The sequence below is a fragment of the Pongo pygmaeus genome, chromosome 20 (genome assembly GCF_028885625.2).
Source record: "Pongo pygmaeus isolate AG05252 chromosome 20, NHGRI_mPonPyg2-v2.0_pri, whole genome shotgun sequence".
NCBI lineage: Eukaryota > Metazoa > Chordata > Mammalia > Primates > Hominidae > Pongo > Pongo pygmaeus.
Genome location: NC_072393.2, coordinates 53,024,657 through 53,052,165, shown reverse-complemented (window position 1 = coordinate 53,052,165; position 27,509 = coordinate 53,024,657). Strand labels below are relative to the sequence as shown.

Sequence of the window (27,509 nt, the reverse complement as noted above, 5' to 3'; positions counted from 1 at the left end):
AGCAAAGATGTGGAAGCAGAAAGCAGCCAGCTGCACTCAAAGAATGAGACTCGGCCAGGCGAGGTGGCTCACGCCTCTAATCCCAGCACTTTGGGAGGCTGAGGTGGGCGGATCACCTGAGGCCAGGAGTTCGAGACCAGCCTGGCCAACATGGAGAAATCCCATCTCTACTAAAAATATAAAATTAGCCAGGTGTGGTGGTGCATGCCTGTAATCCCAGCTACTCGGGAGGCTGAGGCAGGAAAATCCCTTGAACCGGGGAGGCGGAGGTTGTAGTGAGCCTAGATCCAGCCACTGCACTCCAGCCTGGGCAACAAGAGCAAAACTCCGTCAAAAAAAAAAAAAAAAGACTAATTTTGACTGATGTTGGGGAGTTGGGTTAGAGGAGTGGGAGAGAAGAGCAGGATGGATCCAGAGCGTGGGGTTCTGCATGGATGCCAAGAAGCCTGGGCTATGGTCAGTAGGCATCTCCATTTGTTTGCCTGCCTGGCTGAGGCAGACGTCATCTCTGGTGCCAGCCCCTATTGATTGGCAGTGGCTGCCTGGAGAGGGGTGTTGCAGAGTGCGGTGATCAGCTAGCCATGTCTGCTATGGGCACAGGCAGGGAAGGATGCATCTTGTATGCTGAATAGTTCACCCTTCTGCTATGAATATTGAGGGCAGGGAGGCCATTCAGTGTGTGGGGGTGTCTATCAGAGTCTAGTGAGCTTGAATTCAGGTCTAGGCTAGAATGGCGGCAGAGGGAACAGCAGAGTCACGCTCAAGTGACATTTGGGATCTTAGAAGCAGTCAGGGCTAAGGAGGGGGCCAAGGATAGAACAAACTTGAGCCTGGGAGACTGGAAAGAGGGAGATATTCTTAACAAGAGTTTTTTAGGGGGTGAGCAGAGAGGAGGTGTTTTTGGTGGCAAGGCTTCTTTGGGAAGCAGCCCACCTCCGTCCCTGGAGGTGCTGTCCTGGATGACGGTGGTGACAGTGGCTAACTCTGGCATAGAGCCTAGGTCTCTGACCCCAGGGTCAGCACCAGGGAGTGAGTGTGACCTTTGGCTCTCCCCCCTCAGAACTTCAGCCCTGACCCCTCCTTTGAGAAGGGTCTGAGGTCGGCCACCTCCTGGCCACAAGCCTGCTCATGACCCTGCCCCTGGAACTCACCCAGGAAGTGAACCCGGGCATCTGACTCCTGGTACCACCCGCGTGGCCTCAGGCTGGAGGGGAGTGGGAAGGAAGGTCAGAAGCGGCACCTCTGTCATCCGCTCCCCACGCCTGCCTGCAGCTCCTGCGGCCATGGGGGTTTGTGGGAGGCACTTCAGGTGATGCTGAGAAACCACAGGAATGACGCGGCCTTCTGGGAAGCTGCGCTGGAGAGGAAAGCAGGTGAGAGCCGGGAAGGGGAGCTCGGGTTGGCCAAGGCCTCTCCTGTGGGAGCCTCCTGCTTCCCACCCCCGGGCGCCTAAGCCTGTGAAACCCTGGTGTGTGCTGCACTGGCCCGGTAAGGAGGAGGCCCCCCTTCACTTCTCTCAGGTTTGGTTTTTTACAAGATTGATTTATTAACTATGATACAGATCACATAAGGCCTTTTCAGTTTTTTACACCATTCCCATTGAGACAAGTACAATACTTTGTAGCAAATACATGATTTTAAAAAACAAAACCAAACAAAAACACCTCAGTCAGAGATGCCTCAGCCTTCATTGAGGGCTGACCATGCACTAATCAGGTTGGAGCCTCAAAAAACCCACGATGTGTTTTTAAAAAAAAGTCTGGAAATTAAGCAAACATTCCTAACACCAGCTAGAGAATGTTCCGGTTAAAGCCCCTAAAATACAAAGAAATAATTGTTATACTTTCTTTACATACAGGTCTTCACTTTTGCTGCAAAACATAATTTTGGGCACACAGCCAGACTACTAACACATTTCAATACCATTAATATGTTTTGTTTTTCTCAGAAACTCAAAATATTTGTTAATTCAACATATATAAAGATCATTTAACATGTGAAAATACAAGTACCAGAAAAATAAGCTGGCAGCAGCACTATTCCAAATTTTCAAACAAGTTTTATTTCCATACAATTCTGACATTTCCATTTTTTTTTTCTTTTTTTCTTAAATGTACACAGGGAACATGATTCTTTTTATGCAAACAATAACTTAGGCCTGTAGCATCGCTGCCGGCTCCGCCACGGGAGGGCTGGGGGAGGCCAGCCCAGGTCAGCAGTGGCCGAGGTGACCGACCGCCTCCTGCTCTGTCCCCCGCGCGCGCCGCGCATTGGCCACGCTGCACCGACCGCACCGCGGCCGCGCCCCCACCGGACCCGCGACAGAAACTGCCCCCCTTCCTGGGCCACTTTCTGACCTGGACACAGACGACGTGCTCCGAGCGAGGGAGCCCACCCCCATTACACCTCAGAGCCACGGAGCCGGGCCCGCTCCCTGCCACAGCTTCCCCGGATCCCTGCGCTGCCCTCGGGAAAGCAGCAACTCAACCAGACCCAGCCCCCCGCGCGGCAGGGGCCCTTCTGGCCACCGCACCCTACTTTTTCTAGCCGGCGCCCCCAAAGCAGTGGCTTCTCATAGGAAAGGACGGGAGGGGAGCGCAGTTGAGGTGACTCTTGATGATAAGTCACTGCAGCTGGCCTGCTGTGAAGAGTGTGTGTGTGTGTGTGTGTGTGTGTGTGTGTGTGTGTGTGTGTGTGTGTGGGTGGGTGGGTGTGTGTGCGTGCGTGTCCAGAATGCCTGGTGGCCTGCGGGGGTCTTTACCAAGAGGATGCTGGCTTGACCCAAGCCTCCTTTCCCTAAGAGCAGCAGAAGCTGAGTGAGGCGCAGGGATGCCCCCATCCCCTTCTGGCCAGCGAACTGCTCCTATGATGTCACCCTCTGTCCACCGTGACAAAGACAGACACATCCTGCAGAAGAATCTGGGTCGCAGCAGGTGCCCCGCCTCCAGCAGGAAGCAAAACCAAGGCAGTGGAGGCAGGAGAGCAAGGAGACGGATGCCCCGAAGCTCTCTCCCTCTTCCTCCCCAAACGCTAGGCGACGGGAAAGACGGGGACAATGCAGAGTAAATGTGTGCCGTGACACCCAGTGTGCGACACAAGCCAAGAATTCTAAGTGGATTCACGAGCCACGCCACCCAGCCTCGGGTCTTCCCTCCTCAGCTGTCACAGCCAGAATCAGTCTCTGGCTTTGCACCAAGGGCTGCTGTCCGCTCACATGGTGTCTGCACTCTCGCTGGGCAGGGGTGGCTGCCCCACGTCCCCATTCTGGACAAGCCAATGCCCTCTCGCCCAGTGCTGAGAGCTGCATGTGGGTCCCATGAGCACCCTCTGTGCATGCACCTTCCAGAACTTAGAGCCCCGATGAAAGCGGGGGTGGGGGCAGCATGGGCCCAACAATCCCCAGGGATGCTCCTCTGTGGCTCCCACGCAAGTGCCCATTTGGGCTGCACGCTGCCCTGACCGGACGCTGAAGCCCAGCCTGCCAAGACTGGCCATGCCCCTCAAACGACCGAGATGTCCTCTAGTCCCTCAGCCTGGAGCAGCAGACGAGAGGCTGAAGTTAGTGGGGGAAACAAGAGGAACCCTGCGGCTTCCTGTGCATGGGGGCTCCCTTTGGACATGAGCTGCCACAGTCCCTGCCTGCCCACCTTGGCTGACGGGGCGCTGCGTTGGGAGTGCCCCAGACCTAGTTTCAGGTACTTCTGTGAGGGGAGGGGTAGAGAGCCCAGGTGCTCCTCCTCACCGCCCCCTCCACACTCCTGGGGAAGTCACTGGCCGCGCATACATCTGTGGAATCGGGCCAGGTGGCTTGGGACGTGGCTTTTGTGCTCACACAAAAGAGGTGGCAGTGTTAGCTCAAGCAGTGAGGGGGACTGGGCTGCTTTTGCCTGCGTTCACACAGAGACGGCCCAGGCCACCACCATGCTTTCCCTCCACCCCCAATTCCGTGAGGAGCTGACCAGGTGAGCATAACCTCGAAAAGGGGGTGGGGTCAGTAAATGGGGCCATTTCCTCATCTGCTGGGGCCCAGGGCTGGGGGAGTTTGGGAACGTTTCTGCCAACCTCAGCTAAAACGAAACACAGATGTCACCTTCCAGGCAACCCTAGGCCTACAGGGCCAGGCACAGCTCCACCAAAAGAGACAAAAATTCATCATCCAACATTCACAGAAAACACGCCTGAACCCTGGGTTTGTTCTCCGATTTGTGTTCCTCAAAAGGCGGTAAAACTTGGAAGGGTAGGTGAGTGTTTCCAAGCACCTTCGTTGGCCATTGAGACCTGGAGACAGTGAGCCAGCCGTCCCCAGAGGGAGCTCGGGAGCCGAAGGGCCACTCCCGTCTCCAAGCACTGCAGGCGGGCACGGGCAGGGCAGCTGCAGATGCCCGGGAGAGGTGTCCATCAGGCCCCCTGGAATATACCACAGATCCTCTTTCTTAAAGTGCAACGAGCCCCAAGGGCTGTCTGGCATGGGGCCCTCTGCACCCCGCTAGCTCTCACCTGGGGAGTGCCTAGTGTCAGGCTTCCTGGCCGCAGAGGCCACAGCCCAGCCATGCAAGTTTGCGGTGCTGGAGGGCAGAGGTGGGCAGGAGAAGAGCTTTTCCTGGGGCAGTGGGAAGGCTGGGCTAGGGTGGTGGTGGATGATAGGCAGGCACGGTGCCTCTGGGCCAGCGAAGACCAGGAAGGATGCCCCTTCGAGGGCACCAGCAGACCGCCATTCCTTCAAAGTGCCCCACCCCGCCCACATCCCCATGAACACTCCTGCTGGTGGCCTCCATGGCTGGGATGAAACGATTCCACTTCAACACCCAACACACCAACCCCAACCCCAAGTGCACCTGGCACCTTCCAGCTGTCCCCAACCCCCCACCAAGCACCCACACACACTCACACTCACATGTGCACACACACACCCACCCCACGCACATGCTCAAGTAGTGTTTCTATCGTAATGGACTGTGTTCTGGGGCAGCCCAGGTTCCGGCCTGCACTGCCATCTCCCCGGCTGTCCCCACCAAGGGCTCGAACCCTCTTCTTGGGAAAACGGGGGATCTAGCGACTAGACCTAAGTGGGTGAGTGGGACCCCAGCAGGCTCTCAGGCCACAGCTCCAGGCATCCTGGTTTTGCTGCCACAAAGACGAGGGTCAGCTCCACCTGTGTGCCTCCCTCCCTCCCGGCAGAGGCGGGCGCAGAGTGGAATCTTGAGGTCTGTAGTTTTCTTTCTGTGGTTTCTTCCTTTTTAATTACTGGAAGGGTGTTTCCATTTTTTCTCCTAGTGTTCCTTTGTTTGCCAAGGAATGTTTCGGGAAGCCTGTGGAGTGGGACGGTGGGGATGAAGTGGGGAGTCCCGCACTCTGGGTCCAGGCACAAAGCTATCCTCCGTTGTTCTGATCTGCAGGGCCAGCGCCCTCAGCAGGTACCTAGTGGTGGCACAGCCATGGCCTACACGTTCCCAAGGAGGCCGCCAGCCGGGCTGTACCCTTACCTTGGGGGGTGTGTGCAGATGGAAGGTGGGAAGAGACAGACCAACGGGAATTGTTCTCTTCGGGGGTTGCCAGCCCCACCCTGAATCTCAGAGCATCCTCCTCCCCGGCAAAGGCCAGGGCACTGTCCCGACCATGGGCTCTGTACAAGCAGAGGGAGGCACCCGGAGGCTGGTGTGAGCAGCCAGGTGGGGTGGTGGTCCAGGGAACAGAGGGAGGGCACTGGGGCCATTGCCTGCCTAGTTCAGTCCTCAAATGGGTCCAAGTCAAAGGACAGGGCCCCACGGCTGCTGCCTGCAGCCAGCTCAGGTCTGCAGCGCCGGGCCCAGGGTACCTGGCAGCCCGGCCCATGGTACCATTGGCTGGTGCTCCCACTGAGGTCTTGAGAAGGTGATGGGGAGAGCCACTTGCCCCTGCCTCTGTCCCCAGTGGACTTGGTTTTGTTCAAGGCCAAATGCCAACCCGTCAGAGAGAAGACCGGTTCTCCTGTTGCCCCAGGTCTTGGTGGCTCACAGTGTGTGTTCGGCTTGAAGCTGGGAGGGAAGCAGTGGCTGCATTGGGGACTGGGGGGTGGGTGGAGGTGACTGTGGGGGCGACGGCTGACTTGTGACAGGCGTGGAAGTGAGGAAGGGGACGGTGGAAGCCACGGCGGAGGGGGAGCTGGGCCTGGCGCCGGGGGGCTCGGTGATGGGCCGATTGTAGAAGAAGAAGGGGCACTGCTGGATGAAGAGTTCAATGATTGTCTGGTAGGTGCGCGTGGCTGTGAGGGCGTCCATAGTGCTGAAATCAGGTCTCATCAAGGTGGGCCAGAAGCAGATGGAGAGGTTCTCGCTGGTCATGAGATTCACCTTGTTGTTGTGGCTGACCCTGCAGGCGACACCAAACTCAATGGTCAGAACTGTGCAGGGCCCCACCTGGCCCTGGGCGCTCATGGTCTTCAGCACCCAGGCTGAGCCCCACCTGTACACCCTCAGGTGGAGCAGAAAAGGCCATGCGCAGCTCTCTGTACCCTGCCCTGCCTGGGAGGCTGCGCCCTCAGTGTCCTCTCCCCTCCAGCCCAGTGCCTCCACATGGCCAACCTCGGAAAGGCTGCCTGGAGCTCTGCAAACCCCTGGGGGTGGATGGACCACCTCAGGGATTCACTCTGCAGCCAGCCAAAGCAGTGGTGGTGCTCCAGCTGTGACGAGGGAAGGAGGCTGAGTGTCCTAAGCCAGAGCACCATCAGAGGCCACTCGGCCAGCAGACCTCCTCCACACACATGGAAGTTCAGGGAACACCCACATGGCCTCCCGCCTGCGGCTGTGCTCCATGCTGGAGGCTGGCTGTCTCCTGCAGCACATCTCTCGAGGTACGGTGTCCTGGTTCTCCCCAGCTGGGAACGTGAATGCTGTGAGAGGACTTTCAGGGACTCTGAGGTGTTTTTGATTCAGGAGAAGATTTCAGGAGAAGATTTCTGGAGCATCAGCACCAACCAGAAGATCTTCTCTCTCTGCCAGCTTTGGGGCACAGGCCTACAAGAGGCCCCATGCCCGCTGGAGCTAAGTGCACTATCTGGTGTTAGGCAGGTTTGGGGCCACGTGGGCTGCCCTCAGACAGAAGCAGGAGGGAGGCCCGAGGATGGGCGAGAGGCAGAGGCTCTGGGCGCTGAGCCCAGCGGGCACCACGGGAGGCCAGCCAACATCCCTTCCAGGCCAGGGCCTAAGACTTCTACTGGCTTGTGGACAGACCCTTGTTCTGCGACGCACTGACCCTGGCTGTCAATTTTCAGGAGGAAAAACCAACCAGAAGGCCCTGCGACTTACTTGTTTAGGTGAGAGATGACATACTTGAAGACCTCGTGGTTTTCCTTTGGAAATTTCTTTAATACCTCCTTAAGGGCATGCAACTTCTGCTCCCGGTCGTTGATTTCTGAGGAGAGAGAAAACCAAAGCCTTGCCTTTCATGGCCGAGGCTGGTGGCCATCCCAGGGCGTGCTCTGTGATGGGCCTTCTCTGAGGGCAGCCCAGGGCTTTCGGATGACACTAACCCCACTCTTTCCCCCAAAGCCTGTGCCCAAGGCTGGCACACCTGGCAGTGGCACTGGCCCAGGGGCCTGGCCCACCTCTGTGTCCCAAGCCCCCGCTGAAGGGCGGCACTGTGTGCCTGGGGCTTCCTGGCCCCCACCACCCAAGACAGAACGATCTGGAGACACTCCGCCATAAAGAACACCATTCTTTGCTCATCCGGTTGCCCCTGGAGACAGGCATCCCTACGCAGAAAGCCTGCTTGCTTCCTGACCAGATGGAGACGGGCGGCCGCTGCCACCCACCCACGCCAACAGACCTTCGAGGGAGGGAGTCGGTCATGAGACCAAGGCTCTGTCCTTTTCCTAGAGACACAGGGACCCTCCACACATCCCCGTTGGAGGGGCTGATGGAAACAGTGGGGGAATTCTTATGCACTTCACCAAAGGAACTACGCACCCCCTTTTCCCCCAACGCCCACACTTTGCCTATCATGGAATCCTAATGTCCTGGGGGAGGGAAAACAACTGCCTGGAATGCAGCTTGTAACCCGCACCAGGCCCAGTTCCATGAGTCCCCACGATCGTGTGAGGCAGGAACTCGTCACCCCATTTTGAAGATGAAGTATCTGAGGTTAGAAGTTGCAGAGCTGGGACTGGCTATGGGGCCTGAGCCGTGGCCACTGAGCTTGCCATCCCTGAGTGGGTGTGGCCCACCTTGGCTGGGAAGGGCATCGGGGCTGGTGAGGCGCAAACGTCCCAGAGCCCACCTGGAGCCCAGCTGGCTAAGACAGATTTCTCTGTGCAGGGAAAGATGCCCCCATGTTTCCTTCCTGGACTCCAGGGCTCAGAAGAACCACAGGAGGGTCTCACGAAGGAGATGGCAGCGATCTCACAACTGGTGGCTGTGGGGGTGGTGAAGAGGGGGTCTGTTAAAACGCAGATGATTGCTAATGGGCTCGGGGGCTCAGGCTCCTTTGAGATAGATGATGGTGCCAGACCGTCTCTGCCAGAGACGCATGTGTACCATTCTGCTGATGAATCCGGGAGGGGTGCGGACTCCCTGAACCAGGTATTCTTTTCTTTCTTTTTTTTTGAGACGGAGTCTCGCTCTGTCGCCCAGGCTGGAGTGCAGTGGTGCGAGCTCAGCTCACTGCAAGCTCCGCCTCCTGAGTTCACGCCATTCTCCTGCCTCAGCTTCCCAAGTAGCTGGGATTACAGGTGCCCACCACCACGCTGACAAGGACCCTGGTGAGAGTGAGACTTGGAAGAGCAGACAGAATGCCAGTGACGGGCACGCTGAGCAGGGAGGAAGGTCCTGTGGTGGTCTGGAGTCCAGATCCTGACTCAGATGGCCCTGGGTACAAATCCGGCCTCTCGCATCAACCGTGTCACCTTGGGCAAGTGACACCTTAGGGTCAGTCTCCTTGTCTGTAAAAGGGGCTGTGGACAGTGCCTCCTTCATTCGGTGACACCTGGCAATTAAATGAAGAGTTCACAGCTGGACACAAAATAAGGGCACCTGGGAGCCAGTCTACTCGCAGGAGCCTGTGGGGAAGGGAGGCTGCAGGGCTGGAAGGGACAGACCTCCAGGAGCTCTCCCGGGCAGCCTAATGAGGATGAATGAAACCTGGCAAATCTGTGGCCTTGAGAGTGTGACTTGATAAAAGCAGTGTCTTGGTAACATCTGTCTATCAGAAATGACTAAAAAAGTCCTGGGAGCTAGTTATTGGGCTATGAGCAGCTTCATCTCTCTGAATCCAAGGTTTATTTTAAGGGTTCCACCTCAAGGGCACATTCTTTTCTTTTTTTCTTTTTTTGAAATGGAGTCTCGCTCTGTTGCCCAGGCTGGAGTGCAGTGGCGTGATCTCAGCTCACTGCAACCTCTGCCTCCCGGGTTTAAGCGATTCTCCTGCCTCAGCCTCCCAAGTAGCTGGGATTACAGGTCCCCACCACCATGCCTGCTAATTTTTGTTATTTTTACTAGAGACGGGGTTTCATCATGTTGTCCAGGCTGGTCTGGAACGCCTGACCTCAGGTGATCCACCCGCCTCGGCCTCCCAAAATGCTGGGATTACAGGCGTGAGCCACGGCACCCGGCCATGGGCACACTCTTTTCTACGACCTTGAGTCTTCAAACAATTCATTGTCATGTTACAATAAAATGTTTACATAAACAAAGTAAACTGCTGTAGGGAGGACAGAAGACCGTAGAAGAAAACACAAGCAGCATGTGTGTGGTGCAAAGCTTCACTTAATAAAATCGTCATGCCCCCTTCCAGCTGCTAGCTTGGCACAGGAGGACACAGGTCTCTCCGTAGGTGCCTGCATGACCCAAACACAGCTGTGTTTGTCTTAATTAGGCATCGAGTGGTAGTACCTTTACATAAGAGCTGGGTCTCATCCCGTCCTCTGGCTGGAGGCAGGAAATGGGGCTGGCAAAGCCTAGGTCTGCCAGAGATGCCTGCTCTCCTTCCTATCTGATGAGCAGCAAGAGGGGTGGTTTTGTTTCTTCTTTAGGGGGTGGGGAGGGGCAGGGGCAGGAGTTACAAAGCCTGCTTTGATAATAATTTAGGGGCCGGCTGGGTGCGGTGGCTCATGCCTGTAATCCCAGCACTTGGGAGGCTGAGGTGGGTGTATCACTTGAAGTCAGGGGTTTGAGACCAGCCTGGCCAACATGCCAAACCCCATCTCTACTAAAAATACAAAAATTAGCCAGGTCTGGTGGTGTGTGCCTATAATCCCAGCTATTTGGGAGGCTGAGGCAGAAGGATCACTTGAACTTGCGAGATGAAGGTTGCAGTGAGCCAAGATCGTGCCACTGCGCTCCAGCCTGGGTGACAGAGCGAGACTCCATCTCAAAAAGAAAAAAAAAAAACTTAGGGGCTGCCCCCTAGAATCCCAGCCTCCTTCTGCATGTGCACCTCAGCCGAATGCCTAGTGAGGAGCGGGTGGCCAGTCTCCTTGCCTGCTCCCCTCCCCACTGGCTGCCTGGTCCAGGTGCTCCAGAGTACTGAGCAGCACTAGGAGCTCGCTGGGCAGAGGTCAAGGAGGGCGAGAGGCCCTTCTGCTCAAGTCTGGCCCACACTAAAAGCAAGGTTGACCTTGTGAACATCCTTTGACTCAGCCCCATTCACCTCTTTCCTTAAGCAAAGCTTGCCCTCACCCCTCTAGGGCCTCTCTGCGGAGGGACCTACTCTAGGCTCCAGCTCCAGCCTCTTCACATGGCAAAGGCACCAGCAGCTGCTTAGGTTTGGGTGCTGCCCGAGTGCTGGCAGGACAGCTTCACAGTGCTCTGTGCATGGCCCTGACCGCAGACCCGAGTGGAAGGTGGGGCTGGGCGTTACCCATATGGCGGCTGAGAAACCACTCCAGAGGCCAAGAGGAGGCCACAAGGCTGGTGACGGCAAAGGTGGATGGGACCCAGGCCTGTCTCCCAGCTCAGCCCATCTGCTCTGGGTCCCCGCCTCCCTGCACGCGACAGAGCCCTCTCTGACTGTAGTAATCCTCTGACAGGACAGGGGATGGGGGGCCTCCAGGGTGCTGGCTTCACCAGCTAGGACACTTTTTTTCTTTTTGTGAGATGGAATCTCGCTGTATTGCCCAGGCTGGAGGGCAGTGGCACGATCTCGGCTCACTGCAACCTCCACCTCCCAGATTCAAGCTATTCTCCTGCCTCAGCCTCCTGAGTAGCTGGGATTACAGGCCCGGCTAATTTTTGTATTTTTGGTAGAGACGGGGTTTCACCATGTTGGTCAGGCTGGTCTCAAACTCCTGACCTCATGATCTGCCCGCCTTGGCCTCCCAAAGTGCTGGGATTACAGGTGTGAGCCACTGTACCCAGTCACACTGTACCCAGCCTTTTTTCTATACCCACCCTCCCCTGACCCAGGACTGGGGGAGGCACCAGCAGTGTCTGTGCCCTGTGTGGCAGTTTCAGCTGCCCTGGTTGGAACCAGGCACAGGTCCCTCAACAGTCCTCAGCGAGGGAGGAGGTGACTCTGACCCAGAGGCAGGTGAGCATGAGAAGGGCTGGGCTGAGCATGTGGGGATGGGTGAGGTTGTGCGGTGACAGCGCCCCATTCTTGCCTTGTCAGACAATGCGAATTCTTTCATTCTCGGATTTGGGAGGCCCCTCCTCCTTGGGTCATTTGTTCATCTGCAGTGGGTGGGAGAAGCAGATATTTATGGGGGCCTGCTCTTGCCCGGGTACTATTTTACACACTGGGGATGCAGTAGGGAACAAAAACCAAATTCCCTGCCGCTTACGGTCTAGTGGAAAGAGGGGAAAGGACCCAGTGGGTGCCTCTCTAGTCCAGGGGCTCTGGGCCGGCTCCTCGAGGCCTTCCTGGCCCTGCCCCTGTCTCCTCTCCTGACCATCCTCATCCTCATCCTCATCCCCGGCGAGTTCACGGCGCCTCTGGCTGGCTGCTACTTGCTGAGCACGGTGCTGACTGGGCTATCCCGCTCCAACCTGGGCCTGGGTGTGGTCAAGCACAGACTCCGGCGGCTCCAAGCTAGAGGCCTGGGGAACAAGCTGGTGGCCAAGAGCCAGCCCAGCCCGTGCACCCTGGACACCTTCTGCCCTATGGTGCTGCCGAAGGCTGGGGCCACAGTCTGTGTGGACCTGGTCACAGGGCAGCAGCACACTCAGGGGAGCCACTCACCATCTTCAGTGGAGCCCTGCTGTACAGGGACCCCCAGCTTCAATAGGTAGCCCGCCCAGCCAGGTGTCTACACTGGCCAAAGAAACAGCAGGGGGCAATGGGCTCCCTGGTGTCCCTGCTGGGACAGGGCCATCAGGGCACCCAGCCCTGGGTGAGCTGCTACAACCCGGACCCGCCATGGTACAGGTGCCCAGGGTGGCTTCTCCCCATGCCTGGCGTGTGCTGGTTTGTGGATTCCCAGGTCCGCTCGTCCAGACTTTTGGCGTAACCTCCACCCCCTTCAGAGTCCCCTCAGGACCCAGACTGTGGAGGGCCTGATCCTCACATCCTCTGCTCCCCCAGCCTGCCCTTTGGGAGTCAAGACACTTAGTTTTTTCTAACAACAACAACAACAACAACCCATCCTGCTCCAGTGTGTGGTCAGAGGTAGACAGGAGTCCAGGGGCGCTGGCCAGGAGAGACGGTGGCCTACGGAGGAGACCCCAGCCTCCACACTGCGCTCACCCCTTTGCTTGGCTCGGCTCCAGGCGGCTCTGCTCTTGCTCAGGGGGCGTGGGCTGGGAGCTGCACCTCTTCCTGGGACATCATACTTTTGAACTTAGGGGCCATCGACTGAGACAGCAAGACACGTCCAAGGGAGGCATTTTTGGGCCAGTTGAACCAAGACAGCCTGGACACAGACCCAGCAATTTAGTACAATACAGACCCCAAGAACTCAGGAGGAAGGGGAGGAGACAGCCAGAGGGCACAGGGACTTTACCGATTAGCTTCCCATACCTCTTACAAAACAGACACACCAGGCCTCACAAAGCCAGAATACCGGTCCAAGGTCAAACAAATTGGCGGCAGAGACCCTGTTCCCAAAGAACACTCCTGCCCTGGCTGTGCTGCGCCACTTGCCATCACTGGCACCCAGGCTGCCAACCAAGCTCTAGGCCTGGGTCTGCTGCTGCCAGCTCGGTGCCTGGAGGAAAGTCCCGCTGGCCGCCGCTGACCATCTGCACGTCTGCGTCGCCAGGAAAGGGAAAGCCCGGCTCAAGGTCACAGCCCTTCAGTGATCACGCAGGCTCGTCCGGCGTCGGCTCTCCCCGCCCCAGGTGGTAAACAACTCCAAGGCCAAGACCTCACTCTGCAGGGCTCAGGATGGAGAATGGAGGCTGTCCTTCCCCTGGAGACACGGCTTTGCAATCACCTGTTGAATGTCCTGTCCCACCAGACTGAGCCGGGGATCGCATATGTGTGTGCCCACTGCCATCTGTCCCTGTCCACACAGGGCCTGGCTAGCTGTGAAATTAATGACCCCATACGTGGGTGTGAGAAGCACCCCCGTGCCCTCAGGCAGCTATCTGGACAGATCAAAGGAAGGCAGGATCCCAGAACCAGCAACGTCCCAAGGCAGCTGATGAACAAGAGCCCAGAGAGCAGCAGGGCCGTCCCCTGGTAACCTAGGCTGCACTGTTATCTCTAGCCCCAACAGTCTCATCTGTCAAATGGAAAGGCCGAGACAATGAGCCGGAATCCTGAACCACGTTCGGGTCACACATCCCCTTCAACAATCTGATGAAAACGACTGGTCTCTCCTTAAATTAAAAAGACTGAATTTTGTGAGCTATTACAGGGAGTTAATGGGGACCCTGGAGCCACAGGTCCTTTGGTCCAGACCCTCTGGCTTGAGATGGGGCCAGCTCTAGCACCCCTTCCAGCACAAAAGCCATAGGACAGGGCCTGTGGATACCGGCTGGACGGGGTCGACTCCAGATAGGCAGGGAGGAGGAAGTCACAGAGACGGGGAGAAACCAGGCAAGAGCGACTCTTGAAGGTGGGGATGGGCTACAGGTAGGAGACAGAACAGACAGCACAAGCCTTTTCTTCTGCCTCCTGAAACCCTGGCCCATCTCCCCTGTGAAGCCCTCTTCCTCGCGCCTTCCTCGCTGGGGTTTGTGCACTTCAAGCTCAGCTTTGCTCTGTCTTCAGTGAACTTCATTTGCACCCACGTAGGCAGGGACTCAAGCCCCGGCTTGCCACTCCCTAGCGGTGTGACCCTGAGCAGGCTGTATCACCTCCGAGAAGCTGTTTCCTTTTCTGTAAAATGGAGATGTATTATAATATCATCTTCCTCAAAGGAAGATCAGTGGTGGGAATCAAATGCCTCGTGGAGAGCCGGGCCAAGCCTAGGCAGGCACACAGGCCATGGGTGGTGCGGTTGCTGCTGCTGTTCATTTCTGAATCTCCCACGCGTCACCTTGAGTGTGGCAGGAAAATAACTGGCAAATAATCACAAACGTCTCTATTTTGCAGGTACATTTTCAGCAGTGTTCAATAATGTGAAATTCTGGAGCTAACAAAACCATTTGCTAGTGACCTTGATATTTGTTGTGATGGGATTTGAAACTGGTTCCAAGACCTGAACATATAGAGACACAATTGCTCTCAGGGATTAAGTAGAAAGAACTGGTCAAGTTGATGTAGCCATGGAAACCCCAGCCAGTCTGGGAAGAGCTACTTTGGGGGCACAATCATCTTTTTTCCATAATATCCCTTAACACTACTAACTTTTGCACTGCCTGGTATCTGTGGCTCAGTTGAACCTGGCCCTGCAACATCCACAGCCCAGCTTTTCAGTCAACTGCTCTGGCCGGGAGAGGTGCCATGTCAGCAAGATCTTCTCCTCTCCCACCCCCTTCGGTCAGGTTCAAGACAACGGAGCCCCCACTGAGTACTGTCGGGGACAGGAAACACACAATGGGAAGAGGAAGTGGGAAACCTCCACCCTTTCCCAGGCTGCTGCAGTAGCAGCGGCAAGAAGCCACCTCCTGAGCAGTGGAAGCTGGGTGGAAGCTGCTGTGGGAAGGGCGGCTGATTCCCTATCAATAACACCTCCCGTTCCTGCCGGCCCCACAACCCTACACAAAAAGATGCTGTGTCAGCAGTTCCCGCAGGAACAATGGGGTTCTGCCGGGTGGCAGGATTTCATGCACCTCTAGATGGCGCCAAGTCAAGACAAATGCAGACAGGAATTCCCAGTTTCCAGCAAACTGGGTATCAGTCCACGCCTTCCTCTTTTCCTAACTTCCCCTGTGAGACAAGCTTCCGTGGAAAGAAAGCTGGCTCCAGAATAGAGATTTCCCATGCGACTTCACATCTGTGCCTGCCTGGAGCCTGCTAGAGAAGTGACTGCTGGGAAAGCCTCTATCTTCAGATAGCAGGATCAGGGGAGAAGCCCACAACTGTCCCCACCCACTAACTCCTCTGGAGAAACCCTGACTCCCGTCTTCAGAAGGCAGGCTACTCTATGACCGTCCCAGGAGTACCACCTCCTGCCCCATCCCTGTGGGCTTAGATAGGGTCAGGAGCTGTGAACAATTCCAGTCAGCTAAGAGAGTGTGGACAGAAGGTGACGGTGGCATCCAGGTTGTGAAAACAGACACCATAGCTAAGAGAGTGTGGACAGAAGGTGACGGTGGCATCCAGGTTGTGAAAACAGACACCATAGGAAGTGCAGACCTTGGAAGGATGACCTTGGAGGCCCTGCAGCCCTGTCACTATTGAGGCTCTGACAGTTCACGGGTGGGCTTCTTGCACACCTGTCTCCCTCAGGTGCTACTAAGAGTCAGTGACCCAGGACTCGGGGCCATGCTGATCCATCACCTCCCTCAAATTTCTGCCTACACCATCAGCCTTGTGAATAAATTGTGCTTGTTTAGAGCTCCCTCTTTAGAGTTGGGCAGTGACAAGATGAGACTAATGTCTTGCCCCTGAGGAACACATCTCCTTTCCTCTTCCCCACCCTCTGGTTGCTGGATCACGGGTGGCTGTGATCTCTGGGCAGCCGGCAGAGACACTCCCTTCTGCAGCTGCACAGCAAGGGCTACTGCTGGGTCTTGGCCTGCCAGAGGCACAAAGCAGGAAGGCTGCTGATGACTTAAAAGGTAGTGAGGGCCACATGGTGGGACGCTCTGAGAGGTCAGGCATCCTCTGTGGTACTACACAAAGTCCAGGGAAAGGCTGGCCAGTGAGAAGTCTCGCCCATCTGGACAAACAGCTCTAGAGAGAGGCAGGCTGGGGCAGGAACAGCTGATGAGGCAAGGTGGCATGACACACAGGATACCATTAAAACCAGAGGTGCTAATTTGCTACAGCATCAAATGATCACTTGGCCACGGCCACTGGAGTCATCTCTTTCCCTCCAGAGGCCGGCTTCCTAAGAGGCTGTAGGACCCTAGACCCATGTTAACTTCATTACATGAGAGGTAGGAGAAGACAGGTAAGAAGAGAGGAAAGAAAAATAAGACCTACTATTAAATAGGCTGTTCACAGCCTCACTTTTAGGCCTTTCCGAATAGAATTTCATCTGCAGGAGTAGGGATGGTAACAACGGCAGGACACAAGGGGCAGGGAAGGTTAAGTCGGCCACAAGCGAAGGAGCCAAGTCTGACACCGAAACGATGCTCTTAACTAATGAGAGTTTGGGGGAAACCTGCAACTCTCTTGGTGTAACCCCCAGATAAGCACCTAAGGTCTACAAGGGCAGGAACCCGATTTGCAAGGCCCGTTGCTGTCATCTGGTTAATTCCCTTACCCTCTGTCCTTCAAACCTCAGCTCTAAGAGCCAGCGTCCATTCTGAGGGCAGGACCTATTCTTCCAGTGCCGAGCCCTTTCTCCCTCAATCCGCCCGACACTGGGCTGCCGGTACTCACTGTGTGCTTCCACCAAGTCGATCTGCATGTTATACGGGACCAGGGGGTCAGGCAGTTCTGAGAAAAAGCTCTTCATGGCACCAGCCACGGTATTCACCGTAAAGTCTTTCTCTGCCAGGTCCAGGTTGTGGTCTGAAAGGAAGTCAGGAGAGTGAGGCCAAACCATTCTAAGCCAGGCAGAAGCATCAGGACAACTCGGGGCTCAGGAGAGGCTAGAGAAACCTCAAGAAGCCAGAGACGGCCTCAGGACTGGCAGGGATTGGAGGGGTGGGACTTGTGAGTGCTAACGCGAGTTCTGAGGTTCAGGCATGGGCTGGCCCCAGAACCTCTTTCCGAGACTGCTGAACTGCCCCTTCTACCACCCTCGGGGCAGGGGTGCTGCCCCCACATGCTGGTTTTTGGTGCCAGGAGCTTGCCCTCATCTGGCTTTGATACGCTGTTGCCTCTTCCTTACTCCTTTCCCATGACAGAAGAAGGAGGCGGCTTTCCTAAAGGGTGGCTCACTTTCCAGGTAGGTCACAAAGATGTTAGCAACCACTGTGACTGCCGCCTCCATCCTTGTCCCCTATGGTGGGAGGGCAAATAGGCTCATTTTTTCTCTCTCTGGCCCTTCCCAGCCACTGGCACCGCTGACCCATGTCTTGCTTTCCTTCTCGTTGCATACATACTTCAGTGCGTTCCTGATGACGAAGAAATCTCTACAGATGGTCAGTACCAGGTTCCACTGTTGGGGAGGTAAGCTGGTACAGGATCTCCCATATATACAAATGCATCCCACACTGGGGGCTCTACCCTCACTTTGGCCTCGTGTCTCCCACAGATTAGCAGGCGTCTCCCTGTCCTGTGGTCCCCTCTGCCTGCTGCCGGCCAGCTGAGCCCGACTGCGGTGCTGCAAGGCGCAAGGGCCGCCCACCTGGGGAGTGCGTGTGGTGTCCACTCTGGGTGGTGCCTCCTGCCCTGGCTGCTGATAGATGGGAATGTGCCCTGCTCTGGTGCTTTTGCTTCTGGCACTGGGGGACGTGGCTTCTCATCCCACAGTGTGGGCAATTCCAAGAGGTAGTTTGGCTGCCTGACTTTAGGCCTCTTGAAGCTGGCTCAGCTTAGGAGAAGGGAGTCCCTGCCAAGAGCTGTGTAACTTGGGTCTCTGTCCCAAGGGCTCAGCTCCTCACACTATGGTCCCTCACTTTCTCTGGTGCTGGGACTTTGTGAGGAGGGTAGATCTGAGGCCCTGGCAAAACAGGATCACATCTCAACCCGACTTGTATATCATGTGCCTGCAACTAGCTCTGCATGGGCAAATAGGCAAAACTCTTCAGTGTGGTGAGGGAGGCATGTGCCCGGGCAACCTGGAAGAGCATCTGTGAGTGGCAGTGTGGGGAGTGGCCTACATGACCCAGCTTTGGCAGGGATGGTGCTTCGGTTCATTGACAGGACCCGGTCCCTTCCTCCCTACTACGGCCACACATGGTCTCTTTCTCAGTCTCAGCACCTCGTGGCTTTGGGTCTGTGCTGGCAGGAGTGCCCCGAAGCCCCCACAGACAGTTCACCGAGGCAGCTGTGTCTGCCTTGACCAGCTCTGGCCTCGGACGCCTGGCCAGGCTGCACTTTACCTTGATCAAACTGTCTCTGCAGACTCTCCATCTCTGACTTGTTCCCGCTGACCCGGTAGATGCCTTCTGTGCTCAGTCCTGAGGAGAAACAGGCAGGGTCTTAGGAGTAGGAACTGGAGAGCAGAGAATGAGGAGGGCTGGGCTCGAAGACAAGGAGAAAGCCAGGGAAAGTCCATGAGGTGCCCACCACAAGAGAGGAGCAGGCCTCAGCACACTCCCGTTTGATTTTTCTAGATGCTTCAACCCATCTGCCCTCCATTTTCTTTTTCACTTAAAAATTTTAAAGTATTTGTTTTTTGGTAAAAATGGAAAGACTATAGAAGCACAGCAGCTAAAGATAACTTCTGTTCATATTTTGATGTATACTCTTGAGTTTTTCATTTTCATTTAAAAAATAGAGGTAATATATATTTTAACCCAATCACTTTCACTTACAAAGTATGTTGTGAACTTATTCTAATCACTTCAAGTTCTTATTCTTTTACATGATTTTAAAGACACCAAAGTATATGATCACTGTAAGAATAGTCATGCTGTTAATCATACAGGGTTGGCTGGGTGCTGTGGCTCACACCTGTAATCCCAGCACTTTGGGAGGCTGAGGCAGGAGGATCACTTGAGGTCAGGAGTTTGAGACCAGCCTGGCCAACACAGTGAAACCCCGTCTCTACTAAAAATTCAAAATCAGCTGGGTGTGGTGGTGCACACCTGTAATCTAAGCTACTTGGGAGGCTGAGGCAGGAGAATTGCTTGAACCCGGGAAGCGGAGGTTGCAGTGAGCTGAGATTGCGTCACTGCACTCCAGCCTGGGTGACAAGTGAGACTCTCTCAAAAAAAAAAAAAAAAAGTGATACAGGGTTTTCCAAGTTTTTACTGTTAGAAAATTAACTAGTGCAGGGTGTGGTGGCTTACGCCTGTAATCCCAGCACTTGGCTCATGCCTGTAATCCCAGCACTTTGGGAGGTCGAGGTGGGTAGATAGCCTGAGGTCAGGAGTTCGAGACCAGCCTGACCAACATGGAGAAACCCTATCTCTACTAAAAGTACAAAATTAGGTGGGTGTGGTGGCACATGCCTATAATCCCAGCTACTCGGGAAGCTGAGGCAGGAGAATTGCTTGAACCCAGGAGGTGGAGGTTGTGGTGAGCCAAGATCGCGCCATTGCACTCCAGCCTGGGCAACAAGAGCAAAACTCTGTCTCAAAATAAATAAATAAATAAATAAAATTAACTCACAAGTATGTTTTTTTGACAACTAGTAAAAGCTTAACAGATTACTGGAAATAGGTATTTCTTACTTTATGAATATCGTATTCATGTTCTTGTTAATTTTCCTAGTGGAGTGTTCTTATTTTGAACTTGAGAAAGTCTATGAATATTAAGTAATTATATCAACGTTATATATGTTTACATTTTTCCTTTTTGTTATCTGTCTTCTAATTTTGTTTATTGAATTTGTTGAAGTATATAATTCAAAAATTTTAGGCTTTCAAGACCAGTCATTTTCTTTATGATGTCTTCCTTGGTTTTTATACTTAGAATAGGTTTTTCCTATTCCTATATCAGCTATTGTTTTTTTTCCTTCTAGTTCTTTTTATCAGTTAAAAAAATCATTTCATTCTGTGATCATTCTGGAACTTATTTGGTATATAGTGTGATATAAGAAAAAAAGTAGTACAAGTCAATTAAATACGTAAGTTAGAATAAAATTCAAGAGAAGGATGGGCTCCTACTCCCTTCTCATCCTACCCTGGGCAGAGGAGTGCTGTTCAGCTTAGAGTGGATTCCAAGCTATCTACTGAGTCCACTCGCCCTGTCCTGGGAACGAAGTCCACTGTGAGCCATCAAGATCTCAAGGACTTTGTCGAAAGGATAGTGAAGTCACTGTGAAAACTGACATGGGGTCTCATGGCTAAAGCAACCATGGGTCCCTTCTGAAGACTGGCTTTGAGCGACTCTGTCTTGCTGAAGGTGCATAGAGGAAGCACTGTGGTTGCTGCCACTAGACAACAGAAACAGTGCGGACAGTAGAGAGCACCGGGCCCTGGAGTCAGTCAGGCTTCCGAGAGCCACGTGTTGGTTGTTATTGTCACTGCTACCTCTGGAGAGACAGCCATCAAGCAAGATAAAAGCAAATGGCCTGCCTGTTTTCTGGGGTCCCAGACTTCTTGAGGCTTCAAGAACACTGGAGCAAGAGGCATCAATTCTCTGGCTTAAAAGCTGTTAATTGCACCAAGGCCCTTCCCCCGAGAGAAAAGGAGGTTAATGGACCAACCCCAGGGACATCCTACCAAGCAACGCCTAGTTACAAAGGAGCTGCCACTGCTGTACTCGCCTGAGAGGAGTGCTGGCACTTTCCAAACCAGAGTGGTCACACGCTGTGCACTGAGCTAGGTGCTTTGTCCCCATCCACCATTCGCTTGTTTATTAAATAAACGATGATGCCATTTAATCTCCCACACCTCATGGGAAGAGCTATTGGGTGGGTAGAGAATACACATGAGAAAACTAAGATTCAGAAAGGTGAAGTCCTTGCCCCAGATCATAGCTGCTAAGAGGCAGAGTGGTCTGGGTCTGGGGCCTCTGCCACTGTTCTGCCTCCTTACTGTTCCAGAGGACACCTGGCTCAAGCTTCTGCTGCTTCCTATTAATCCACCTGGCTGGGGTGCAGACCACAGCACCCCCCTTTCCCAGAAGCAGCACCACACTTGGGTGAAGCCCTCTGGCCTAAGCACCAGGGCAGCTTTTGAGATGGCACACCCCTACCCGCTGTGCTGTCGAGACCCTGCTCACCAGCCCTAGTTAGTAATTTTTCCACTGACTCTTTTCTCAACTGCTCTCAAGACATATTTAAACTTCTACCTATTTCACATATGAGCAAGCCTTGGGTATGTGTCAGCAGGCTCAAGTCTTCATCTCCTAATTTGAAAAAAACAAATAAAACTAAATCTAAGTTATTTTCCCTTTCCCTGAATATCAGCCCTCCATAATACAAAGAAAATGCTAGGACAAATAGCACCAGTCTCAAGAATCCGGAATAATGCAGCAATGTCACCGTTCCTGAGTCTCAGTGTAGAGAGGCAGTCTCTGAGCTGCAGAAGACCCGGCCAGCCGAGGGCCACACGTCACCTTCTGGTGATCCTGACCTTCAGCGTGACTGAGGACTGCTCTGCATTGCCTCCTAATGGCCACCGGCCCCGGCATGAGAGGGCAGGAGACGAACTGCAAATTAGCGATCTGGCAATTATCAGTGGTGTGGACCTGCTGAAACTTCACTAGATGGATCGTCACACAAATGGAAGCACTGGAAAGCAGGAGGCCGCACCAGAGCATCAATTAATCATCAACTTAGTACTTCCTGTCATCTGGGCACATGTTTATTTTACGCAATCCCATTTTAAAATAGCAACCCTGCTGCTGTCGTACACAATACTACGGCGTAATTTAGGAAAGGTAGCATTTGCTTGGCTAGTGCAATTTATCATAACTACTAATTAGACATCAATTAAAAAAAGATTAAAAAAACTGAGAGCAGGCTGCAAACACCACCAAGGCTGCAGGGAGCTGGCAACCCAGGTGAGAAATAGGACGCTGGAAAGAGCACGGGCAGCTTGCCAAAGGCCTGAGACCACAGCAGGAAAAGGGCTGGGGTCCTGGAGCAGACCCCCTGGCAAAGATGCTGGATATTAAGGCATTTGTGTCTGGAACACCCCAGTGTTCCTACATGGAAACACTCTAGGGGTGACTCTGGCCCACACCCGCCAGTGGCAGAAGGCAGAATTCTTACCAACAGTGACCTCCACCCACCATGTCTACTGCAGGCTCCCAAGTCCATCTGAGAAAGCCTCAACCTTAAACTCACAGGCATCCTTACCTACCAGAAACCTCCAAAGACCCATGTCACCAAAGCATAGCCTTGGCTGCAGGCCTTTTCTGTTTCTCTCCTTCTTTTTTAAAAGCCCTCCCTACTGGCTGCAATTATCTTCTATGTTTAAGTTAATCTTTGGAAATAGAACAAGAAAAAGCTCAGAACAGCCAAGATCACTATCTTCAAATATCTGAACAAGGCCATGTAGAAAAGTCTTGTTCCAGTGGTTCTAGGGGACAGAGCTACAATCAAGAATGGGAATTACAAGGCTGGGTGCAGTGGCTCATGTCTGTAATCCCCGCATTTTGGGAGGCCGAGGCGGGTGAATCACGAGGTCAGGAGATCGAGTCCATCCTGGCTAACATCGTGAAACCCTGTCTTTACTAAAGATACAAAAAAAATTAGCCGGGCATGGTGGCGGGTGCCTGTAGTCCCAGCTACTTGGGAGACTGAGGCAGGAGAATGGCGTGAACCCGGGGGGCGGAGTTGCGGTGAGCTGAGATCGCACCACTGCACTCCAGCCTGGGTGACAAAGTGAGACTCTGTCTCCAAAAAAAAAAAAAAAGAATGGACATTACAGAATGGCAAATATTCTCTCAATATATAACTATTAACAGCCATAGCTGTCATTCATTGGAATAGACCAGAATTTTCCAATCTCCTCTCACCAGACAATCATCTGACTGGGGTACTGTTTAAAAAGATGAATACCTGGTCTAGGAAGCTAGCTAATAACAATAATGATAAGCCATTTATCAAATGCTTACTCTGTATGAGGCACACAATGCTAAGTGCTTTCGTGCCTTTTCATAGCAGTTCTCACAATAACCCCTCCAGACTGGTGATTATTATCCCATTCTACAGACAGGAATGCTGAGACTAGGAGGTAAAGGAACATGTAGAGAGTGAGCGAGTCGCACAGATGGGATTTGAATCCTGTGGGATTTTAGTACCTGAGTTCTTCTATGATGCTTGAAATCACTATTTCTCAAGAGTAAGCATGCAGCAGAGTCACATGGAGGGCCTGTTATGGTGCAGGTGCGGGGGCTCCAGCCAGAGTTTTGGATTCAGTCAGTTTGGAGGGGAGCCCAAGAATTTTGTTTTTTTGGAAACAAGGTCTTGCTCTGTCACTCAGGCTGGAGTGCAGTAGCACCATCTCGGCTCACTGTAGCCTCGACCTCCCAGGCTCAAGCTATCCTCTCACCTCAGCTTCCCGAGTAGCTGGGACTACAGGTGTGCACCACCACACCTGGCTAATTTAAATATTTTTTTTCGTAGAGATGGGGGTCTCACTTTGTTGCCCAGGTTGGTCTCAAACTCCTGGGCTCCAGCGATCCTCTTGCCATTGCCTCCTAAAATGCTGGGATTCTGGGTGTGGGCCACTGCGCCTGGCCTCAAAATCTGCATTTCTAATGCATTCCCAGGTGATGCTGCTGCTGCTAGCCAGCGAACCACACTTGGAGAACTGCCACTCTAGAAGATGTGCCAGAGCTCTAAGGCTCCAGAGAAGCCTTAGTCAGAACTCTTGAATTCTATGATTCAATAAAATCAGGGGTAATACACCAGGCAAAATAGATACCACATACTTTAGGAACAAAGCACTTCCAAACAGCATGAAAACTGCTGCTTTTTATATGAAAACAAGCCCTCAGGCATTATTTAATCTTTTTTTTTTTGAGACAAAGTCTCACTCTGTTGCCCAGGCTGGAGTGCAGTGGCTCAATCTCGGCTCACTGCAACCTCCGCCTCCTGGATTCAAGTGATTCTCATGCCTCAGCCTCCCGAGTAGCTGGGATTACAGGTGCCTGCCACTGCACCTGGCCAAGTTTTGTATTTTTAGTAGAGATGGGGTTTTGCCATGTTGGCTAGACTGGTCTCAAACTCTTGACCTCAAGTGATCTGCCCAAATTGGCCTCCCAAAGTGCTGGGATTATAGGCGTGAGCCACCGCACCCGGCTCCTTTACACAGTTTTCAGTCTTGGTCTTCCACAAAAATACTTTGGCAGGGCAGGCGTGGTGGTTCCCGCCTATAATCCCAGCACTTTGGGATGCCAAGGCGGGAGGATTGCTTGAGCCCAGTTCGAGACCAACCTGGGCAAAACAGCGAGACTCCATCTCTACAAGAAATAAAAAATTAGCCAGGCATGGTGGCATGCCTGTAGTCTCAGCTACTTGGGAGGCTGAGGTGGGTGGATCGTTTGAGCCTGGGAGGTTGAGGCTGCAGTGAGCCATGACCATAACACTGCACTTCAGCTTGGGAGACAGAGTGAGACCCTATCTCAAAACAAAACAAAACATCAAAAAATACTTTGGTGACATAGGAAGACTAGACAGCCCTCCGGTGCGAGCTGGTGGGGACTTCCCCATGGACTAGGAACTGGTATTTCAGCCCTTCGACTGCCCTGTCAGAGCTGCGGTGGCTGGCCCTGCTCCTGAGAGGTGTCTGTGGCAGGACGGACACTAAGAAAATGGAGAGATGCCCCTCAGGAGCTTGGAAATCAACAGGGAAAATCACCTCCTTTCCTGGTATCCTGATTTTCTGAAATATCCAAACAGGTTTTGATCCTGGACCCCAGGCAGGCCCTTCTTAGCAGCAGTGCTGTCGGCCAGCGTCAGGCTTCGCCTCTGCTCCTTCACACCAGGACTCAGTTCCTCCAAAGTTTCCTTTCTAGCAACACATCAATACTTCCTCCAAGACGAACTCAGACTTGCTTATTTTTTACTTTCTATATTTAGATATAGAAACTCAGCACTTAGTCCTTTAAAAAAATTATTTGGCACTGCTAGTACTCTAAAACACCCCATGCCAGACAGGACTTAACTAACAACTTTTGTCGACTTTTCTGGAGTCTGGAAGCATCTAATAAACCATTCCCTTTTTCTTTTACACATGCAAGACTAAGTCTAAGGCAGGCTAAACTGCAAGGCCAGAGGGGTGCTGAGCACTCAGGGAGAGAAGGAAACTCTTGAGCATCAAATTCAAATGGTCTTGAAGAGGACCGACCTCTGTGGAAAGGTATGAAGCCCTTCTTTTTCATCCAATGCTAACAGTGTATCTATAGTGTGTCTTCTGAGGACCACTCCCCCAGTCTCACCTCAATGGAAGATCAAAGGGTGAGGGGGCAGGAGAGCGTTTAGGTCAAAATCAAAGCAATCATGTCTCCATTTCCTTCTATGTGTAACAGAGATAACAGTTCTCACCTTATCCCGTGGTGGTATGTATTTAATGAGATCTTAGCACTTAGTGCTGAGAGAGTAGCTATTATCCTAATGATCTAAGTGGAAAGGTGGTTGGCAAGTGGATGAGCACCTGAGTTCTGCTGTCAGGGAGACATAGGTTCGAATCCTGCCCCTGACCTCAGCTCATCTGACCATACAATGGAATAAATGAGATCGTCTATGCACAGTCCACTGCACAATCCTTGCCAGTATTCTTTTTTCTCTACACTCTTAACAAGCCTCAACAATGGCACCTGCCTGTAGGCAAGACCTATTCTGAGAGCTTGGCCAAAACAAGACAGTTTGTAGAAAAACATTTTAAAACATGCATGGCTTTGACACCAAAGTGACCTCGGTTCTGATCCTGGTTCTGTCTTATAGCTAGGCTGGGTGTCTGAGAGTAAATCGCCTCTCCAGGGGCTTGGAATCCTCATCCAAAATGGGGTAATGACATCATTAATGAGTCTGTCAAGATGCTGTAAATATTATTATTATTTGTGAGATGACAAGAGTTTCACTCTTGTTGCCCAGGCTAGAATGCAATGTGCAATCTTGGCTCACTGCAACCTCCGCTTCCTGGGTTCCAGTGATTCTCCTGCTTCAGCCTCCCGAGTAGCTGGGATTATAGGTGCCCACCATCACGCTTGGCTAATTTTTGTGTTTTCAGTAGAGACGAGGTTTCACCATGTTGGCCAGGCTGGTCTTGAACTCCTGACCTCAGGTGATCCGCCCACCTTTGCCTCCCAAAGTGCTGGGATTACAGGCGTGAACCACCTCACCCAGACAAGATGCTGTGAATATTAAAAGAGATTACGCAAACGAAAACAAGTAGTACCACAAATGGATGGCATACTGAAATAATCATAATAGTAACGACAATAATAGTTAACTTCTGACTGAGAATTTACTATATGCCATGTACCATTCTAAGCTCTTTACTAGAAATATCAGAGTGAATCCTCCCAATGATTCTTTGAGGTAAATATTACTTTTACTACCAATCTGCAAACAGCAAATGGAGGCTCAGAGAGGCTAAGCCATTTGCCCAAGGCCATGGAACTGGGTGAGTGGTGGAGCTGTGATTTGAACTGGCTAACGTAACTCTGTCTCAGCTGATGGTACGTTTAAATGTTATGCTATTACCGCTCATGCTAGCTCCCTGTTCCCTTCTCCTTTAAATATGATATGTACACATCCCATAAATGTCAGATTCGTGATGGCTTACAAAGATTTTCCATTTCTCCCTTGTCTATCTAGTCAGATGCACTCGCCTCTTCATCCACACTCTATTCAATTTTTTTTTTTTTTTTTTTTTGAGACAGAGTCTTGCTGTGTCACCCAGGCTGGAGTGTAGTGGCACAATCTCAGCTCACTGCAACCTCTGCCTCCCAGGTTCAAATGACTCTCCTGCCTCAGCCTCCTGAGCAGCTGGGACTACAGGCGCCTGCCACCACGCCTGGCTAATTTTTGTATTTTTAGTAGAGACGGGGTTTCACCATATTGGCTAGGCTGGTCGCGAACTCCTGACCTTGTGATCCGCCCACCTCGGCCTCCCAAAGTGCTGGGATTACAGGCATGAGATACCTCGCCCGGCCCTCAATTTTCTCTTCTATGAACTGGAGGGTGAGGATGTTTGGCCTGAGAAGAACGACGGCCTCCTCTCCATAGAGAAGGTTTCCTCGCTGTGTCTCTCCGCAGAAGCGCTACTATTGAAATCACACGAGTCCCCGCAGCTCCTCCTGCTGCCTTCCTGCTCGGGAGGTGCCTGGGTGGTTTTCTGGCTGCTCTCCTCCTTGAACACTCGGGTCCTCCGCCCCTCCCCTACCCCTTTGTTAGCTGTCTTCCCGGGTAATTCCCCTGTCAGTCAAGACCTGCTTCTTCCTGTGCCAGACTTTCCCCCCATGATAGAAGGCCACTAACACTCTATTACGATGACTTGACTGGGTGTGAGTGCCACAAGCAGGCA

General features: G+C 53.1%; 1 protein-coding gene across 1 annotated transcript in view; it reads right to left on the bottom strand.

Annotated features, from left to right (window-relative positions):
- Positions 1 to 1,521: 1,521 nt before the first annotated feature.
- The window catches only part of ARHGAP35 (Rho GTPase activating protein 35), a 145,339-nt gene continuing 119,351 nt past the window's right edge, over positions 1,522 to 27,509 (bottom strand). Inside the window, exons 4-7 of the mRNA XM_054466317.2 lie at positions 18,459 to 18,536; positions 16,849 to 16,980; positions 7,284 to 7,389; positions 1,522 to 6,348 (exon numbers count right to left, since the gene is read on the bottom strand). Of these exons, the coding sequence (XP_054322292.1) occupies positions 5,991 to 6,348; positions 7,284 to 7,389; positions 16,849 to 16,980; positions 18,459 to 18,536 (674 nt within the window). The 3' untranslated portion in view covers positions 1,522 to 5,990. The remainder of the gene's footprint in view (positions 6,349 to 7,283; positions 7,390 to 16,848; positions 16,981 to 18,458; positions 18,537 to 27,509) is intronic.